This window comes from Cyclopterus lumpus, chromosome 5 (assembly GCF_009769545.1).
Source record: "Cyclopterus lumpus isolate fCycLum1 chromosome 5, fCycLum1.pri, whole genome shotgun sequence".
In the NCBI taxonomy this organism is placed as follows: Eukaryota; Metazoa; Chordata; class Actinopteri; order Perciformes; family Cyclopteridae; genus Cyclopterus; species Cyclopterus lumpus.
Window position 1 is genome coordinate 26,192,723 of NC_046970.1, and position 21,506 is coordinate 26,214,228.

At 45.7% G+C, this 21,506-nt stretch overlaps 2 protein-coding genes across 2 annotated transcripts in view; one reads left to right on the forward strand and one right to left on the reverse strand.

Moving 5' to 3' along the window:
• Positions 1 to 3,094, reverse strand: part of rbpjl (recombination signal binding protein for immunoglobulin kappa J region-like) — a 19,183-nt gene extending 16,089 nt beyond the window's left edge. Inside the window, exon 1 of the mRNA XM_034533288.1 lies at positions 3,028 to 3,094. Within this exon, the coding sequence (XP_034389179.1) occupies positions 3,028 to 3,094 (67 nt within the window). The remainder of the gene's footprint in view (positions 1 to 3,027) is intronic.
• A 3,165-nt stretch (positions 3,095 to 6,259) lies between these two features.
• Positions 6,260 to 21,297, forward strand: matn4 (matrilin 4). The gene is made up of 16 exons (XM_034532755.1): positions 6,260 to 6,332; positions 10,686 to 10,861; positions 10,934 to 11,092; positions 11,324 to 11,555; positions 12,138 to 12,260; positions 12,830 to 12,952; positions 13,699 to 13,821; positions 13,918 to 14,040; positions 14,347 to 14,469; positions 16,801 to 16,923; positions 17,224 to 17,321; positions 17,803 to 17,934; positions 18,103 to 18,286; positions 18,362 to 18,514; positions 19,473 to 19,577; positions 21,239 to 21,297. Exons 1-16 carry the CDS (start codon positions 6,260 to 6,262, stop codon positions 21,295 to 21,297), a joined length of 2,109 nt encoding a protein of 702 aa, XP_034388646.1.
• Positions 21,298 to 21,506: the final 209 nt, after the last annotated feature.

Genomic DNA, 21,506 nt, shown 5'->3' on the forward strand with positions numbered 1-21,506 from the left:
TTCACTCCTTCCCTCCTTCCCTCCTTCACTCCTTCACTCCTTCCCTCCTTCACTCCTTCACTCCTTCACTCCTTCACTCCTTCACTCCTTCCCTCCTTCCCTCCTTCACTCCTTCACTTCTTCACTCCTTCACTCCTTCACTCCTTCCCTCCTTCACTCCTTCACTCCTTCACTCCTTCCCTCCTTCACTCCTTCACTCCTTCACTCCTTCACTCCTTCCCTCCTTCACTCCTTCACTCCTTCACTCCTTCCCTCCTTCACTCCTTCACTCCTTCCCTCCTTCACTCCTGTTCTCCTTCACTCCTTCACTCCTTCCCTCCTTCACTCCTTCACTCCTTCCCTCCTTCCCTCCTTCACTCCTTCACTCCTTCACTCCTTCCCTCCTTCCCTCCTTCCCTCCTTCACTCCTTCACTCCTTCCCTCCTTCCCTCCTTCACTCCTTCCCTCCTTCACTCCTTCCCTCCTTCACTCCACTCCTTCCCTCCTTCCCTCCTTCACTCCTTCACTCCTTCCCTCCTTCACTCCTTCCCTCCTTCACTCCTTCACTCCTTCCCTCCTTCACTCCTTCCCTCCTTCACTCCACTCCTTCCCTCCTTCCCTCCTTCACTCCTTCACTCCTTCCCTCCTTCCCTCCTTCACTCCTTCACTCCTTCCCTCCTTCACTCCTTCCCTCCTTCACTCCTTCACTCCTTCACTCCTTCACTCCTTCCCTCCTTCACTCCTTCCCTCCTTCACTCCACTCCTTCCCTCCTTCCCTCCTTCACTCCTTCCCTCCTTCACTCCTTCCCTCCTTCCCCCTTTCACTCATTCCTTCACTGTCAATCACCTTGTAGCCCCGCCCTAAAGCATCCCCTGCTTTATGGTCTGTTTGACTCTAAATGACCATAAATTACTAAATGAACATCATTCTGTATTGAAGAAGACTTGAAACTAGAGATTGAGACCAAAAACTAATGTTTACAATGTTTACTGAGGGAATACATCAAGAGAAGTAGAGTCATTTATATAGACTTCTATACAACCAGAGGAGTCGCCCCCTGGTGGTCAGGAGAGAGAATGCAGCTTTATCACATGAAGCATAGACTTCTATACAACCAGAGGAGTCGCCCCCTGGTGGTCAGGAGAGAGAATGCAGCTTTAACACATGAAGCACAGACTTCTATACAACCAGAGGAGTCACCCCCTGGTGGTCAGGAGAGAGAATGCAGCTTTAACACATGAAGCATGGACTTCTATACAACCAGAGGAGTCACCCCCTGGTGGTCAGGAGAGAGAATGCAGCTTTAAGACATGAAGCATAGACTTCTATACAACCAGAGGAGTCGCCCCCTGGTGGTCAGGAGAGAGAATGCAGCTTTAACACATGAAGCATAGACTTCTATACAACCAGAGGAGTCGCCCCCTGGTGGTCAGGAGAGAGAATGCAGCTTTAACACATGAAGCATAGACTTCTATACAACCAGAGGAGTCCCCCCCTGGTGGTCAGGAGAGAGAATGCAGCTTTAACACATGAAGCATAGACTTCTATACAACCAGAGGAGTCGCCCCCTGGTGGTCAGGAGAGAGAATGCTGCTTTAACACATGAAGCATAGACTTCTATACAACCAGAGGAGTCCCCCCCTGGTGGTCAGGAGAGAGAATGCAGCTTTAACACATGAAGCATAGACTTCTATACAACCAGAGGAGACACCCCCTGGTGGTCAGGAGAGAGAATGCAGCTTTAACACATGAAGCATAGACTTCTATACAACCAGAGGAGTCACCCCCTGGTGGTCAGGAGAGAGAATGTAGCTTTAACACATGAAGCATAGACTTCTATACAACCAGAGGAGTCCCCCCCTGGTGGTCAGGAGAAAGAATGCAGCTTTAACACATGAAGCATAGACTTCTATACAACCAGAGGAGTCGCCCCCTGGTGGTCAGGAGAGAGAATGCAGCTTAAACACATGAAGCATAGACTTCTATACAACCAGAGGAGTCGCCCCCTGGTGGTCAGTAGAGAGAATGCAGCTTTAACACATGAAGCACGACCCTGGAGGAGGTCACTGTTATCTCGGGTCACGAGCTGGATGACAGACTACATGTACACATTCACACACAAACACACACACACACACACACACACACACACACACACGCACACATACACACAGACAGATACACACACACACACACACACACACACGCACACATACACACAGACAGATACACACACACACACACACACACAGACACCTACACACAGACACACACACACACACACATACACACAGACACATACACACACACACACACACACACAGACACCTACACACAGACACACACGCATACTTAAAAGTAAAAACTACAAAAGTCTTTCTGTATTTTTGTCGACAAACAATAATGTGACCTCGCTGACATCGACAAACAGCGCTCAGTTCTTTACACACAAATGTTTAGAAACTGTTATTGGAGGGGAAGCCCCGCCCCTCCTCCCCCATTGGACCGTATCTCAGTGATGAATAAATTCAGTTGAAAATAAAGTCAGAGAAAGTCTCATTTAGTTTATAAACCAATCAGTAAACTTTATCTCGTCTCTCACAACGTTAATGACCAACACGCCGTTAGCTTAGCCTGCTAACTATTGTAGTATTACAAACACGCCATTAGCTTAGCCTGCTAGCTATCGTAGTATCACCAACACACCATTAGCTTAGCCTGCTAACTATTGTAGCATTACAAAGATGCCGTTAGCTTAGCCTGCTAGCTATCGTAGTATCACCAACACACCGTTAGATTAGCCTGCTAACTATAGTAGCATTACAAACACGCCGTTAGCTTAGCCTGCTAGCTATCGTAGTATCACCAACACACCGTTAGCTTAGCCTATAATATCACCTTTTCTTACACGATGTGTTTCATCAGACGTCTTTTCACCGTCTGATACTCACTAACTTCTTGTTGTAAGATAATGATAAAATGATCTTTGAGATATAAAAAGGTCTTCAAATGGAACAAATGGCGCTGTAACATTTCGCGTCTCTCACCGTCGCCCCCGGGACACATCGTCTCCACGCCGACGTCCAGCTGGTCCAGCTGGTCCAGCTGGTCCATGGCGTCTCCGCTGACGCTAGGAGGCGGAGCTCCTCGGGCCCATCGCCTCTCCGCGGTGACGTGGACTTAGAAACCCAAAACAAACAGGCGGAAACTGTTCTGGAGGACTAAAACTACGTCAGCTGTGTTTGTGGGTCTGTTGGCGTGTGCGTGAACCGAACTGGTCTGACCCACAACAGACCTACACAAAGCCTTCATTAACGTGTTCCCTCAATCTGAAGTCCACCGCTCGTCTTGCAGCCGCTCGGTTCAGACTGTCCACCCGAATGTTCCAGATGTCCCTCTGAAGCACAGTGATGTCACATCTTCCTCATCCTCATTAAAAATGCCAGTCCAAAAAAGAACACGTCAGTCTACCGACCAGTAAGACCAGTAAGACCAGTAAGACCTGTAAGACCAATAAGACCAATAAGACCAATAAGACCAATAAGACCAATAAGACCAGCTCAACGTACAGTCAGCCTACAGTAAGAGAGGCTGTGTGTGTGTGTTCATGTTTGCCCTCCATCCTGGATCTGTTATCTGACCACTGTGTGTGTGTGTGTGTGTGTGTGTGTGTGTGTGTATATAGGGAGATAGTCACCTGTTGCTGGCCGGCAGGTTTCTCACACACACCTTTCTTCTCCCAGCAGAGGCAGTTTGTTTCCTCTCTTCTGATTGGTTCAAAAGGCGACGTGTTGTTATGAAGTATACCACAGGAACCGTCTCCAGGGACGAGGAACCTTGAGAGTTCCCCTGTGGGCTGGGACAGGGTCTAGATCAAGTCCAGGGGCATTTGGTGGGGTGGTACCTTCTGAGTCCAGGAACCTTCGGCCGCTTCGTTGGTAAAACGAGGAAGTACTGTAGTGAAGGAAATTTAAATTTCATATAATATTTAGTTATTCATCAATGACTCTTTGTGTGTGAGTGTGTGTGAGTGCGTGTGTCTGTGTGTGTGTGTGTCTGTGTGTGTGTGTGTGTCTGTGTGTGTGTGTGAGTGTGTGTGTCTGTGTGTGTGTGTGTGTCTGTGTGTGTGTGTGTGTCTGTGTGTGTGTGTGAGTGTGTGTGTCTGTGTGTGTGTGTGTGTGTGTCTGTGTGTGTGTGCGTGTGAGTGTGTGTGTGTCTGTGTGTGTGTGAGTGTGTGTGAGTGTGTGTGTCTGTGTGTGTGTGTCTGTGTGTGTGTGTCTGTGTGTGTGTGTGTGTCTGTGTGTGTGTGTGTGTGTGTGTCTATGTGTGTGTGTCTGTGTGTCTGTGTGTCTGTGTGTGTGAGTGTGTGTGTCTGTGTGTGTGTGTGTGTGTGTGTGTCTGTGTGTGTGTGTGTCTGTGTGTGTGTGTGTCTGTGTGTGTGTGTGTCTGTGTGTGTGTGTGTCTGTGTGTGTGTGTGTCTGTCTGTGTGTGTGTATTGTGGTGCACGTGCTCAGTAGCAGCATGATGGTAGTAGATTGTAGTTCAGTGAGGGAGACAGGAAAAGGGTGTTGGGAGGGTGGAGGGGTACAGGAAGTCATACTGAGGAGTCTTTGTCCCACACACACACACACACACACACACACACACAGACACACACACACACACACACACAGACACACACACACACACACACACACACACACACACACACACACACACACACATTCTTTTCTTTAAAACCGCCTGACGGATGAACAGGAAATTATTAATAAAACAATGTTTGTTTTATAACAAACATTGTTGAAACTAGGACGTTTGTGTCTTTGGTGGAGTTCCATTCAGGTTTTGGTTTTAATGTAAAAGAGTCCATCCCATAATACTAACGTTTGAGTTCACCTGGAATATTATTCACAGAGAAACAGAACGATGGAAAGTATTTGTTTCACAATCCTGAGAAGTGAAATGTTTTATTACTTTGGGACGTCCTGCTGGAGGCGATGAGGAAACCAGGTCGACCTGAGCCCCCAGAGCCTTCAATCAAACCTGGGCTTCCTGAGAAGAGGGTGGGCGGAGCCTGGAGGCGGGACTTCCCTTCAGACCGAGGTTCTGCCAGAAGACGTCAATCACGTCTCCTGATAATGAGATGGACGAGAGAGAGACGGACGTTATGACTTTATTACATAACATATGACCTTGTGCTATTCTATTTTTAGCTTTTTAATGTTTTACTGTTTTTAATGCTTAAATACATTGTTCTTCTTTGTTATTAAATCTTCTTTTCTTTCGCATGATGTTTTGTGCTTTTTAAATGTTTTTATGTTGTTGTTGACATGAATAAAGTTGCCTCGGCTGTCTGAGACTTTATTACTTCACCACGAATATGAGCTCTTCTGGAAATATGAGCTCTTCTAGAATATGAGCTCTTCTAGAATATGAGCTCTTCTAGAATATGAGCTCTTCTAGGATATGAGCTCTTCTAGAAATATGAGCTCTTCTAGAATATGAGCTCTTCTAGAAATATGAGCTCTTCTGGAATATGAGCTCTTCTAGAAATATGAGCTCTTCTAGAAATATGAGCTCTTCTGGAATATGAGCTCTTCTGGAATATGAGCTCTTCTAGAATATGAGCTATTCTAGAAATATGAGCTCTTCTAGAATATGAGCTCTTCTAGAAATATGAGCTCTTCTGGAATATGAGCTCTTCTAGAAATATGAGCTCTTCTAGAAATATGAGCTCTTCTGGAATATGAGCTCTTCTAGAAATATGAGCTCTTCTAGAAATATGAGCTCTTCTGGAATATGAGCTCTTCTGGAATATGAGCTCTTCTGGAATATGAGCTCTTCTAGAAATATGAGCTCTTCTAGAATATGAGCTCTTCTAGAAATATGAGCTCTTCTAGAATATGAGCTCTTCTAGAAATATGAGCTCTTCTAGAAATATGAGCTCTTCTGGAATATGAGCTCTTCTGGAATATGAGCTCTTCTGGAATATGAGCTCTTCTAGAAATATGAGCTCTTCTAGGAATATGAGCTCTTCTAGAAATATGAGCTCTTCTAGAAATATGAGCTCTTCTGGAATATGAGCTCTTCTGGAATATGAGCTCTTCTGGAATATGAGCTCTCGGTCTCGTTTGGCCTCGACAGATAAATGTTTTCTACAAGTTCAGCTCCAAACTCTCCATAAGAAGAGAGAATCAGCTAATAACAATAATAACAATATTGTCTCTGTCTTCGCAGGTCGATCCGGTTTCAGCTGCCGTCTGTTTGATGATGATGAAGATGAGGATGAGACCGCTGAGTGGCTTCATCCTGATGAGTCTGGCCATCCTCACCGCCGCCAGACCCAAAGCAGGTCAGTATGTCCTCTGGGACCGGTTCAGAGGGTCCTCCTCCCTACTGGGGTCAAAGACAGACCGGTTCAGAGGGCCCTCCTCCTTAATGGGGTCAAAGACAGACCGGTTCAGAGGGCCCTCCTCCTTAATGGGGTCAAAGACAGACCGGTTCAGAGGGTCCTCCTCCCTACTGGGGTCAAAGACAGACCGGTTCAGAGGGTCCTCCTCCCTACTGGGGTCAAAGACAGACCGGTTCAGAGGGCCCTCCTCCTTAATGGGGTCAAAGACAGACCGGTTCAGAGGGCCCTCCTCCTTAATGGGGTCAAAGACAGACCGGTTCAGAGGGCCCTCCTCCTTAATGGGGTCAAAGACAGACCGGTTCAGAGGGCCCTCCTCCTTAATGGGGTCAAAGACAGACCGGTTCAGAGGGTCCTCCTCCCTACTGGGGTCAAAGACAGACCGGTTCAGAGGGCCCTCCTCCTTAATGGGTTCAAAGACAGACCGGTTCAGAGGGTCATCCTCCCTACTGGGGTCAAAGACAGACCGGTTCAGAGGGTCCTCCTCCCTACTGGGGTCAAAGACAGACCGGCTCAGAGGGCCCTCCTCCCTACTGGGGTCAAAGACAGACCGGTTCAGAGGGTCCTCCTCCTTAATGGGGTCAAATACAGACCGGTTCAGAGGGCCCTCCTCCTTAATGGGGTCAAAGACAGACCGGTTCAGAGGGTCATCCTCACTACTGGGGTCAAAGACAGACCGGTTCAGAGGGTCCTCCTCCCTAATGGGGTCAAAGACAGACCGGTTCAGAGGGCCCTCCTCCTTAATGGGGTCAAAGACAGACCGGTTCAGAGGGTCATCCTCACTACTGGGGTCAAAGACAGACCGGTTCAGAGGGTCATCCTCACTACTGGGGTCAAAGACAGGACGGTTCAGAGGGCCCTCCTCCTTAATGGGGTCAAAGACAGACCGGTTCAGAGGGTCATCCTCACTACTGGGGTCAAAGACAGACCGGTTCAGAGGGCCCTCCTCCTTAATGGGGTCAAAGACAGACCGGTTCAGAGGGTCATCCTCACTACTGGGGTCAAAGACAGACCGGTTCAGAGGGTCATCCTCACTACTGGGGTCAAAGACAGACCGGTTCAGAGGGTCCTCCTCCTTAATGGGGTCAAAGACAGACCGGTTCAGAGGGTCCTCCTCCTTAATGGGGTCAAAGACAGACCGGTTCAGAGGGTCATCCTCACTACTGGGGTCAAAGACAGACCGGTTCAGAGGGTCATCCTCACTACTGGGGTCAAAGACAGACCGGTTCAGAGGGTCCTCCTCACTAATGGGGTCAAAGACAGACCGGTTCAGAGGGTCCCCTCCCCGACACGAGTCCTGTAGTCCAGAACGTGATACGTTTCAGTTTCTAGTGTTCTGAGGGTTAAACTGATTTAAACTCTATTAAAACTATTCAAACTAACTATTTAAACTCATATAACTATTTAAACTAACTATTTAAACTATTTAAGCTGGATTAAAGTGTCTCAGGGTTCTGGTCCAGACTGAAGCTTGAGAGACTCCACGGTGACTTTAGAAGAACACAATAGATGTTATTAGTATATTATTATATTATATTATTGTATTTTATTCCTCCTTCTGCTCTATTCTTGTTTAATGAGCTCCCAGAATGCATTGCAGTAAATTACTTGAACCTTAAGAACCCACCAGGTGGTCCTGACTCTCCTCAGGAGACTTTGGACCTCAGGATGTGGTTCAGTCTGGAGATCCAGATTAGACACAGATGCACACACACACACACACACACAGACACACACTCACATACACACAGACACACACACACATACACACACATACACACACACACACACACACACACACACACACACACACACATACACACACACATACACACACACACACACACCGACACACGCACACACACACACACACACACACATACACACACACACACACACATACACACACACACACACACAGACACACACACACACACACACAGACACACACACACACACACACATACACAGACTGACACAGACACACAGACACACACACACACACTCACACATACACACAGACTTACACACACACACGTAAATAAACCGTTTTAATCTTTAAATAAAACTGAATATAGATGTTTTTAATAGAACAAAGACTTATATACTTATTATTATTATTATTATTATTATAGAAACTAAGAACCCTCTCTGGATGTTATTGTTCAGTGATTCATAAAACAGCTGCTCGCTCACATCTTGCGGAGCAACAACATTTATTAAAGAATAAGGCAGACGTTGGTTCAAGTCAACAGAACCACCAACAACATATCCGTCTGTCTTTTATCAAACACACTAATATAGTCCTGTATAACACATTAATATAGTCCTGTATATTACATTAATATAGTCCTGTATAACACATTAATATAGTCCTGTATAACACATTAATATAGTCCTGTATATATAGTCCTGTATAACACATTAATATAGTCCTGTATATATAGTCCTGTATAACACATTAATATAGTCCTGTATAACACATTAATATAGTCCTGTGTAACACATTAATATAGTCCTGTATATTACATTAATATAGTCCTGTGTAACACATTAATATAGTCCTGTATATTACATTAATATAGTCCTGTATAACACATTAATATAGTCCTGTATATATAGTCCTGTGTAACACATTAATATAGTCCTGTATAACACATTAATATAGTCCTGTGTAACACATTAATATAGTCCTGTATATTACATTAATATAGTCCTGTGTAACACATTAATATAGTCCTGTATATTACATTAATATAGTCCTGTATAACACATTAATATAGTCCTGTATATTACATTAATATAGTCCTGTATAACACATTAATATAGTCCTGTATATTACATTAATATAGTCCTGTATAACACATTAATATAGTCCTGTATATTACATTAATATAGTCCTGTATAACACATTAATATAGTCCTGTATATTACATTAATATAGTCCTGTGTAACACATTAATATAGTCCTGTATATTACATTAATATAGTCCTGTATAACACATTAATATAGTCCTGTATATTACATTAATATAGTCCTGTGTAACACATTAATATAGTCCTGTATATTACATTAATATAGTCCTGTATAACACATTAATATAGTCCTGTATATTACATTAATATAGTACTGTATAACACATTAATATAGTCCTGTATATTACATTAATATAGTCCTGTATAACACATGAATATAGTCCTGTATATTACATTAATATAGTCCTGTATATTACATTAATATAGTCCTGTGTAACACATTAATATAGTCCTGTATAACACATTAATATAGTCCTGTGTAACACATTAATATAGTCCTGTATAACACATTAATATAGTACTGTATAACACATTAATATAGTCCTGTATATTACATTAATATAGTCCTGTATATTACATTAATATAGTCCTGTATAACACATTAATATAGTCCTGTATATTACATTAATATAGTACTGTATAACACATTAATATAGTCCTGTATAACACATTAATATAGTCCTGTATATTACATTAATATAGTACTGTATAACACATTAATATAGTCCTGTATATTACATTAATATAGTCATGTATAACACATTAATATAGTCCTGTATAACACATTAATATAGTCCTGTATATTACATTAATATAGTCCTGTATAACACATTAATATAGTCCTGTATATTACATTAATATAGTCCTGTATAACACATTAATATAGTCCTGTATATATAGTCCTGTATAACACATTAATATAGTCCTGTATATTACATTAATATAGTCCTGTGTAACACATTAATATAGTCCTGTATAACACATTAATATAGTCCTGTATAACACATTAATATAGTCCTGTATATTACATTAATATAGTCCTGTATAACACATTAATATAGTCCTGTGTAACACATTAATATAGTCCTGTATAACACATTAATATAGTCCTGTATAACACATTAATATAGTCCTGTATATTACATTAATATAGTCCTGTATATTACATTAATATAGTCCTGTATAACACATTAATATAGTCCTGTGTAACACATTAATATAGTCCTGTATAACACATTAATATAGTCCTGTATAACACATTAATATAGTCCTGTATATTACATTAATATAGTCCTGTATATTACATTAATATAGTCCTGTATAACACATTAATATAGTCCTGTGTAACACATTAATATAGTCCTGTATAACACATTAATATAGTCCTGTATATTACAGTGTGATGATGATGATGATGATGAAGATGATGAGCCTCTCCGGTTCCCCCTCCCCGCTGAAGGTTCTGCTTCCCTCCGTCAGGTCCGGAGCAGAAGTGCCAGTCCGGTCCGGTGGACCTGGTCTTCCTCATCGACAGCTCCCGCAGCGTCCGGCCACACGAGTTCGAGACCATGAGGAAGTTCATGATCGACATCCTCAGCACGCTGGACATCGGCCTCAACGCCACCCGGGTGGGAGTGGTCCAGTACTCCAGCCAGGTACCGGGACCAGGTCTTCATCCCGTCCTGTGTATCTAATGATGGTGATGATGATGATGCTTTCGTCTGCAGGTCCGCAGTGAGTTCTCCCTGAAGAGCCACGCCAAGCTGGAGGCCATGGTGACGGGCATCAACCAGATCGTGCCCCTGGCTCAGGGCACCATGACCGGACTCGCCATCAGATACGTGATGAGCGCGGCGTTCACCGCCGAGGAGGGCGACCGGCCGAAGGTAACGCGGCAACCGCCGACCCGCTGCGGTCCCCGGGTTCACTTCCTCGGACTCGTTTTGCAGGTCGACTGTGAGATCCAGAAGGTCCCGAAGGAGAACCCGATCCAAACCGCTTCCCTCCTGAAGATCCTTTCATCTTAGTTCTAATTCTTCTGCACACCCGGGATTCAAACCCCCGGTCCCGCCGCCGCCGCCTTATCACCCTTATCCGGACCTCTTCTGTCCCCTCAGGTGCCCAACGTGGCCGTGATCGTGACGGACGGCCGTCCTCAGGACCGCGTGGCGGAGGTGGCGGCCGAGGCCCGAGAGAAGGGCGTCGAGATCTACGCCGTGGGCGTGGCCAGGGCCGACATGGCGTCGCTGAGGGCCATGGCGTCCCCGCCCTTCGAGGACCACGTCTTCCTGGTGGAGTCCTTCGACCTCATTCACCAGTTCGGGCTGCAGTTCCAGGACAAGCTCTGCGGTGAGACCGAACCCCTCAGTCTTTACGAATGAAAAGAGCCAGCTGGAGGCCGAGTGACCTTTATTACGTCATTGTATTTATTACTCTGGAGAGAAAGGACATTTGATCTGACTGGAACGTGAAGACTTAAAAAGAGATGAAACACATGAGCGGAGTCCTTGTGTCGGGACTGGACGTCATATTGTCGTAAAGAGCTTTTATTGGTCTGCTGAACACTCGGCCCTTTGTGTCCCCAAACACACACAACTTATGCTTTTCATAACCGCCTCCACGGATCCTCTCAGCCGGAGATGTTTCCTGATGTTTGCAACGCTGCCGTTATTCTAGACTCCCTCAGTGGGAGCTGGAGAGAGAAGGTTGAGGTGATTGAAGATGAAAGAATGAACCCATTATGGAAACAGGTGTTTATTAATAATCACACAGGCTCCGTCATGACGTCACACAAAGCTTTATTTTAACGTTTGCACATCAGACTCACGTGAACATGATTGTATCTTCAATCACTAATTAAAGTTTAAATTAAATACAAATGTCATCAGTCATGCAGTAATACATGTTCCGGGGTTCCCCTCTGTGCTGCAGGTGTGGACCTGTGTCTGGAGGCGGAGCCTCGCTGTGAGCACCTGTGTGAGAGCTCCCCGGGCTCCTTCCACTGCCTCTGTCTGCCCGGACACGCCCTGCGGGGCGACGGCAGGACGTGTGCAGGTAACCCGAGAGGCCACGCCCACCAAGCACGAACTACACAACGGAGGGGGCGGGGGGGGGAAGACAGCTGAGACAGTTGAGACCACTTGAGCACTTTTTCACTGTTTCCCTTGTTGGCACATTTGCAGCTTTAAAAGGGCTGTTAGAGGTCCCTGGTGGAATGTTCAGGTACTGCAGGAATAAGTGTTCGCAGCACTTTGATGGGGAGAGGAACATCTGGAATACGGTTCAGAGCAACAGGACTTAACCACATGTTGGCAATCACCTTTTAAAAGCTCCTGAAGTCTCTTTAATCCGGCTTTATGTCAGATATCCAACCAAAAACACATTCTCAAAGAACATTATAATAACCAGTATGATAAAAAACAGTATAATAATAATCAGTATAATAATAACCATTATAAATGTCACAGGACACAGAGTTGTTTAATTCATCCTGACAGGAAACCAGGAACGAAAGCTAATAAACTCACACGATAAATGATGAATAAAGTAGTTATGCAATAATTCACATGTGTGTGTGTGTGTGTGTGTGTGTGACTGTGTGTGTGTGTGACTGTGCGTTACAGCCATTGACCTGTGTGCTGAGGAGAAACACGACTGTGAGCAGATCTGCATCAGCTCACCTGGTTCGTTCACCTGCGACTGCAACAAAGGATTCAACCTGAAGGACGACAAGAAGACCTGCACAGGTAGACACACACACACACACACACACACACACACACACACATCCACACACACACACACACACATCCACACACACACACACACACACACACACACACACACACATCCACACACACACACACACCCATCCACACACACACACACACACATCCACACACACACACACACACACACACACACATCCACACACACACACACACACACACACACATCCACACACACACACACACACACACATCCACACACACACACATCCACACACACACACACACACACACACACATCCACACACGCACACACACACACACACACACACATCTACACACACACACACACATCCACACACACACACACACATCCACACACACACCCACACACACACACACACACACACACACACACCCACACACACACCCACACACACACACATCCACACACACACACACACACACACACACACACATCCACACACACACACATCCACACACCCACACACACACACACACACACACACACACACAAACACACGTCCACACACACACCCACACACACACACACACACATACCCACACACACACACACACACACACACCCACACACACACACACACACACACATCCACACACCCACACACACACACACACCCACACACACACACACACACACCCACACACACACACACACATACCCACACACACACACACCCACACACACACACACACCTGGACATGACCCCCTCTCTCCCCAGTGGTCGACTACTGCTCCTTCGGGAACCACAGCTGTGACCACCTGTGTGTCAGCGAGCTCAACGGTTTCCGCTGCCGCTGTCGCCGCGGCTACCGGCTGCTGGACGACGGCAGGAGCTGCCGGGGTGAGTGCCCCCCCTGCTGGGGGTCAGAGGTCACGACAGGAGAGTGTGTGTGTCCTTAACACACACTCTTTAACTGAATGTGTGCGTGTGTTATAGCCATTGACCTGTGTGTTGAGGGGAAACATGACTGTCAGCAGATCTGCATCAGCTCTCCGGGCGTCTTCAGCTGCGACTGCAACAAAGGATTCAAACTGAACCGGGACAAGAAGACCTGCACAGGTCAGTCGGGTCACGACACACACACACGCGCACACACACACACACACACACACACACACACACACACACACACACACACACACACACACACACACACACACACACACACACTCTCTCTCTCTGCAGCCTGTAAACATCTCCCAAATGATCAGAAGCATATTTCATCTTCTAATTAAAACCCGATTCTCTTGAAGACAATTAGAAACAAGAAAGAGAAATGTTCCCCTGTGTCGTTAATGAGGACTGAAAATCACTGTGTGTGTGTGTGTGTGTGTGTGTGTGTCTGTGTGTGTGTGTGTGTTACAGCCATTGACCTGTGTGTTGAGGGAAAACACGACTGTCAGCAGATCTGCATCAGCTCTCCCGGCGTCTTCAGCTGCGACTGCAACAAAGGATTCAAACTGAACCGGGACAAGAAGACCTGCACAGGTCAGTCCAGTTCTCTCTGGTTCTGAAGTCACTTCCTGTTGTTGTTGTTGTTGTTGTCATGTAGTCGTGTAGTCATGCAGAGCTGAAAATAATTTGACCAGAGCCTTTGTGATAACTGGAACAGTTATCCTTCATAGTGGGATGGCCTCGGGGAACCTAGTGGAAGCACACATTACAGTTACAGTCCACAATCATCCTTTCAAACGGCTCTCCATCACAGGGACATTACATATTTTAGGGCAGAGGGAGGAATCACTTGATTCGGTTTTCCAACAACTTGACACACATGACAATGATTTATAATATCAGATTATTAGTGATCCCCATGTGTCCTGACCATGGGTGATCATGATCTAAAGACAGTATCTGATAGGATGTAGGTAAGTCTCACTCCAATCCAACTCCTCTGAGGCTCCACTAGTCCAGCGAAGCATTAACAGGCCATCATCAAGAAAGAAGGACATTTGTTTCTTCTTGGCTTTTTCTTGGCTAAGAACAGAGGAATTACATTTTACCAGTGTGACGTCTGCTTTTTGGGCTGCAATGTACTGGTCCCTGGTGGCCGACACCCTCTGGACTGGTGAGAAAAGACCCAGTACCATCAGCAGGCTGGACCTCAGACTGACTTCTGGATCTAGTCATAACGGCCTGGAAATGTGTCAGGAAGTATCTCTGCCATGTTGTCAGACTCTGAGCGCAAATCAGGGCTGTCTAGTAATTGAGGTACTGGCACAACTCGGCCCCCAGCTAAGTCGTTTCCCAGGATTAAGTCTACCCCTCTAATGGGCAATGCTGGTAACGCAGCAACTTTAAAGAACCCACGTACCAGGGGAGACTGAACATTAATTCTATGCAAAGGGAACGGTATGAAGCTCATGCCAACACCTTGAACAACTGCACTAGAGTGAGATGCCGGTAAGATGCCTTCCCGAAAAATCGATTAGGAACCTCCCGTATCCCTTAGTATCTTTACTGGCCGCTGCTCTTCAGGACTCCCAGTAAATGAGACAAAGCCATCTGACATAAAGGGCTTGAAACAGTCATCAGGTGAGTGTCCTTTCTTATGACAATAAAAGCAATCACGATCACCACGAGGTGGTGATGGTGGTCCCCTAGCTTTGTCGAAGGGAGGGTGGCCGAAACTCGGTCTCACAGAACGCGGTGCTGGCTCTCTGTCTGGGTGGAAGGAAGTTACAAACACATGCTTATGAGTGAGGACACACTCATCGGCCAAGACTGCTGCTTTACACGATGACGTCACCTTTTGTTCATTTAAGAATACCACCACCTTCTCTAGTAAAGTACCCTTGAAATCTTCCAACAGCATTAACTGACGAAGGGATTCAAGCCCACAAGTCTCTTTATGGTTCCTGAACTTCTGTCAAGCTCATCGGCACGCGATATGAGCACATCATATTGTAAGCTCTCTTCTAAGGAAAGAGATGACACAACCTCCTGTGCTATGCTAGCTTGCATTGAAGTAGGATCGGCCACATGTCCTTAGGCCGGACTAGGGCAGGAGCAATCCTCTCAAAAGCTTTGAAGTAGGAGTCAACCTCGGACTCCGCACCATTTCATTTTCCTGGGCCTTAGCTGAAGGCGGGCTAGGTGAACCTTCAACCTGTCATCCCCACTGGATACACGGGACTCTGGGGAAAAAGGTTAAACACTCTGCAAAGTTGCAGGACGAGCATCATGTTCAACCATTTCACACAAAGGTGTAGCGGGTGTACCATTGCTACTTCTAACAGAGGAAGCTCCTGGTCCCGTAAAAGGAACATAGTCACCAACAGGATTTACTAAAACCTTTACCTCAACTAGTTTCTCTAATACTTTTTTTTTAATTTCTTTTTTAACACCATACTTTTGTAGCCAAAGTCAAAACTCATGGTTACCCTCGACAAAACTACAAATGACTCATCACCCACCACAAACCTGCACACCTAGCAGTGTCAGTGTACATCCAACAAATACCACCCTGAACTCGTCAGGTTTCCTCCTTTTTAAAATGGGGCCCACTCAGCTGATTGGCCAGATTTCCTTCAGGAACCGCAGCCCTGTTTCCTGATTGGTTCTCAGGTTTGAAGTTTGAAGACGATAAACACCAGTGAACGATGTACTGTGTGTACAGTGTGTACTGTGTGTGCTGTGTGTACAGTGTGTACTGTGTGCTGTGTGTACAGTGTGCAGTGTGTGCTGTGTGTACAGTGTGTGTTGTGTACTGTGTGTGCAGCATGTGCTGTGTGTACAGTGTGCGCTGTGTGCTGTGTGTACAGTGTGTGCTGTGTGCTGTGTGTACAGTCTGGGTGAGTTCTGTTTGTGTGTCTGCAGACATGGACCTGTGCAGCACCGTGCAGCACGGCTGTGAGCACCAGTGTGTCAGCACTCTGGGGTCGTACTACTGCGTCTGCCCCGAGGGAAAGCTGCTGCAGGACGACGGCCAAAGCTGCGGCAGTGAGTCCAAGCACCGTTCTTATGAACCTCATCACATCCTGTAAAGGTTCACACTTTGTTACTGTGACAGCTCATTTATTTGAATTGAATAATAAAAGAATCAAGGACTGATGAGCTCAACTGAACAAATTAAACCCAAACTGATTTATGTTCACAAAATAATATCAAAATGTGCAGCATCATACATTTTGCACGTAAAAAAACCTTTAAGTCACGTCGATGTCCAAGACAAAAATGTATCAAAATGTACAAAATGATATACGTGAATTAAAAAAAGTGAATGGAAATTGTTTCTTTCAGCCTGTAAGTCGGCCAACATCGACCTGGTGCTTCTGATCGACGGCTCCAAGAGCGTTCGGCCACAAAACTTTGAGCTGGTCAAGAAGTTCGTGAACCAGGTGGGACGTCTCCTCATATGAACTCATTATGTATTTCACAACAAGCAAATATCATTCAACACATTCACATCTTATCTTGTCTCTGCAATTACAAGCAGGTTGATCTGAATCACCAGCTGATCAATGGTGCTAACATGCTAACATGCTGCTTCATATTACAGATTAAGGAACTGTATCAGTCATACAACACCAAACAAGAAGTCTACATTCTCTCTACTGACCACCAGGGGGCAACTCCTCTGGTTGTATAGAAGTCTATGCTTCATGTGTTAAAGCTGCATTCTCTCTACTGACCACCAGGGGGCAACTCCTCTGGTTGTATAGAAGTATATGCTTCATGAGTTAAAGCTACAAAAAAATCTGTAGAATTTATTATTTAATCCCAAATATTCAGCAACAAATGTGGAAGTGTTCATTTGTGCACATGAAGTGACACAGAACACTCCTCCTCCTCCTCCTCCTCCCCCTCTTCCCCCTCCAGGTGGTGGACTCTCTGGACGTGTCGGCTCAGGGCACCAGAGTCGGTCTGGTTCAGTACTCCAGCCGGGTGCGGACAGAGTTCCCTCTCAACATGTACCACACTGCTGACGAAATCAAAGCTGCTGTCATGAAGGTGGACCTGGTTTGGTTTTCGTTTTTTTAATATGATTCAGTTGAGGCAGTCGGCTCCTGTTCGAGGACGAAACAGTCCAAACCTTAATTGTAACATGGATCCTGCAGCTGTCAACGTTCTCAGCCAAAGTAAAAGACGTGCCAACACTTAGCTGCTCTCCTCGTTTAGGTGGACTACATGGAGAAAGGCACCATGACGGGTCTGGCCCTGAAACACATGCTGGAGACCAGCTTCTCAGAGTCTGAGGGCGCTCGACCCTCCGGCCGCAACATCCCTCGAATCGGACTGGTCTTCACGGACGGACGCTCGCAGGATGACATCACGGAGTTCGCCAAGAAGGCCAAAGAAGCCGGTAAGACTCAGGACCAGGTCTACGGTCTGTCTTCTGCAGACCCCCTGCTACATGTGTGTGTGTGTGTGTTTGCAGGTATCACCATGTACGCGGTGGGTGTTGGGAAAGCGGTGGAGGGCGAGCTTCGTGAGATTGCGTCAGAGCCGGTGGAGAAGCATTTCTATTACACCACCGACTTCACCGCCATCAGCACCATCGCTGAGAACCTCAAATTCAACGTGTGCCCAGGTACCAGACCCGGGATGGGAGTAATTTACCCCAGAGCTCCTGGATATCTACTTTACTTTGTACTACTGAGTGGCTGTAGTCCTGTTAGCACGATGCTAAAACTACCGCTTATGTTAACAATATGATACTATTTGATGTTTATATTGAATATCATATATATTACTTTATTATACAGGCCTATTTATGTGTATATAATACTCACACAGACATTTGGGTTTCAATATTTCTCCATGCTGTGTGGGGAGATGAGCTTTCGAAATTTGCATCAAAATGCTGTCTTAATTTTTATTAATAATTGTTGCTAAAACCGCCTCCATGATTCTGACCAGGCAGAAAAAAAAGTCCAGCCCAAATTCAAGAGATGCCAATCATGACAAATTACAGACACGGCAGATTCACATAACGGACCTATGCATTTTAAGTACTTATGTAAACATGTGAAAGTTAAAAGTTTTGTCTGTTTCTACTGGAGTACTATACCATATACTCTGACTATGAAGAATAACCTCATACAAACCTCTAAATGTCTATTTCACAGGGACCAAATTATTATTGTAAAGAATATGACTTTAATCCACTGAACATGTTGTATAATTCATCTAATATTTTTACTGTACATGATGGATGAGGATATTGGTCAGTGGGTAGATAAAGATTTGATGGCGGCTTGTTCGACATAAAGTAAAATCTAAAACTCACATGTGACACCAGTCCCAGTGTCTGTCTGCTGCCATGATGTCATGATGGCTCTTTGGCTCCATCTGCTGACAGAAGTACATGACAGCCGTAACTAAACATTAGACCGGAGAAACAAACATAAGGGGAAACATTACAAAAGGTTGTAAATCAGAGGTTGAACTTGTTCAAACTGCATCATTGCATCATGTTATACGATGAACTAATTCCTGCATCTGACAGACAGCATGTGTTGAATGATGCGTTTCTGGTGTTTCTGCAGAGGAGAGCCAGGGAGAGATCGAGGTGAAGGATCCGTGTGACTGTGAGAGTCTGGTGGAGTTCCAGCAGGCCACCATGAGCAGCCTGGAGAAGCTCACACATCAACATATCCTTCTTTTAAAGACACGTCTTCATCCAAACACAGATAAATCAATATTATCATGGTTAATGAAAATTAATCACTAATATTTCTGTTTACATAATCCCGAACTCCTCGAGTTTGAACAAGAGTGCCCCGAACTCCTCAGGTTCGAACGAAAGCGCCCCGAACTCCTCGGGTTTGAACAAGAGCGCCCCGAACTCCTCAGGTTTGAACAAGAGCGCCCCAAACTCCTCGGGTTTGAACAAGAGCGCCCCGAACTCCTCGGGTTTAAACAAGAGCGCCTCGAACTCCTCAAGTTTGAACATGAGCGCCCCGAACTCCTTGAGTTTGAACAAGAGTGCCCCGAACTCCTCGGGTTTAAACAAGAGCGCCCCAAACTCCTCGAGTTTGATCATGAGCCCCCCGAACTCCTCGAGTTTGAACAAGAGCGCCCCGAACTCCTCGAGTTTGAACAAGAGCGCCCCGAACTCCATCAGTTTTAACAAGAGCGCCCTGAACTCCTCGGGTTTGAACAAGAGCGCCCCGAACTCCTCGGGTTTGAACAAGAGCGCCCCGAACTCCACCAGTTTTAACAAGAGCACCCCGAACTCCTCGAGTTTGAACAAGAGCGCCCCGAACTCCTCGAGTTTGAACAAGAGCGCCCCGAACTCCACCAGTTTTAACAAGAGCGCCCCGAACTCCTCGAGTTTGAACAAGAGTGCCCCAAACTCCTCGGGTTTGAACAAGAGCGCCCCAAACCCCACCAGTTTTAACAAGAGCTCCCCGAACTCCTCGGGTTTGAACAAGAGTGCCCCGAACTCCTCGAGTTTGAACAAGAGCGCCCCGAACTCCACCAGTTTTAACAAGAGCGCCCCAAACTCCTCGAGTTTGAACAAGAGCGCCCCGAACTCCTCGAGTTTGAACAAGAGCGCCCCGAACTCCACCAGTTTTAACAAGAGCGCCCCGAACTCCTCGAGTTTGAACAAGAGTGCCCCGAACTCCTCGAGTTTGAACAAGAGCGCCCCGAACTCCACCAGTTTTAACAAGAGCGCCCCAAACTCCTCGAGTTTGAACAAGAGCGCCCCGAACTCCTCGAGTTTGAACAAGAGCGCCCCGAACCCCACCAGTTTTAACAAGAGCTCCCCGAACTCCTCGGGTTTGAACAAGAGCGCCCCGAACTCCTCGAGTTTGAACAAGAGCGCCCCGAACTCCACCAGTTTTAACAAGAGCTCCCCGAACTCCTCGGGTTTGAACAAGAGCGCCCCGAACTCCTCAAGTTTGAACAAGAGCGCCCCAAACTCCTCGGGTTTTAACAGGAGCACCCAGAACTTTAGGAGCGCTCTGAAAGCCTCGAGTTGAAAAAAGTTAAACTCAGATCAGAAAGTGTCAATGTGGTAACTTTGGCTCGATACATGGAGTCATGACACTTTACCAACAGTAGTCACAGGACCTGAACAGAAAACATCACAGGTAAATTAGTTTGCTACATGAGAGTTGGTTTTCATTCATTTAAACAGTACTATTATGTTCTTGGTTGCATACAACTCATGGTTTGTAATATTAACACTCATTCTGTGTTTTTTTTATTTAGAAGAAGCAAACTGTAAACATGATCAGAGACGAATCATAACACCGGATTAAACACTACTGCATATATGAAACACCTTCCTTAATCAAGTGTCTACTATCGGTGATGACGGCTCGTCTGGAGCAGCTGGAGAACCAGCTTCTCTCCAGGAAGTGATCCCATCTTCATCACATCGAGTTAACGAACAAGATGCTACAGAGGAAGAGGAGCAGAGTGATGAAGAAGAGGGCACATCAGAAACCAATGGGCAAAACAAAATTGTCCTATTACACAACATCTTTGTGGCCTTCAGTCGGTCCTTTAGGAAGACCTTTAATCTGAAAGCTGGTGATACAGGATCACATTTCTGGTGTCGATGTGACACA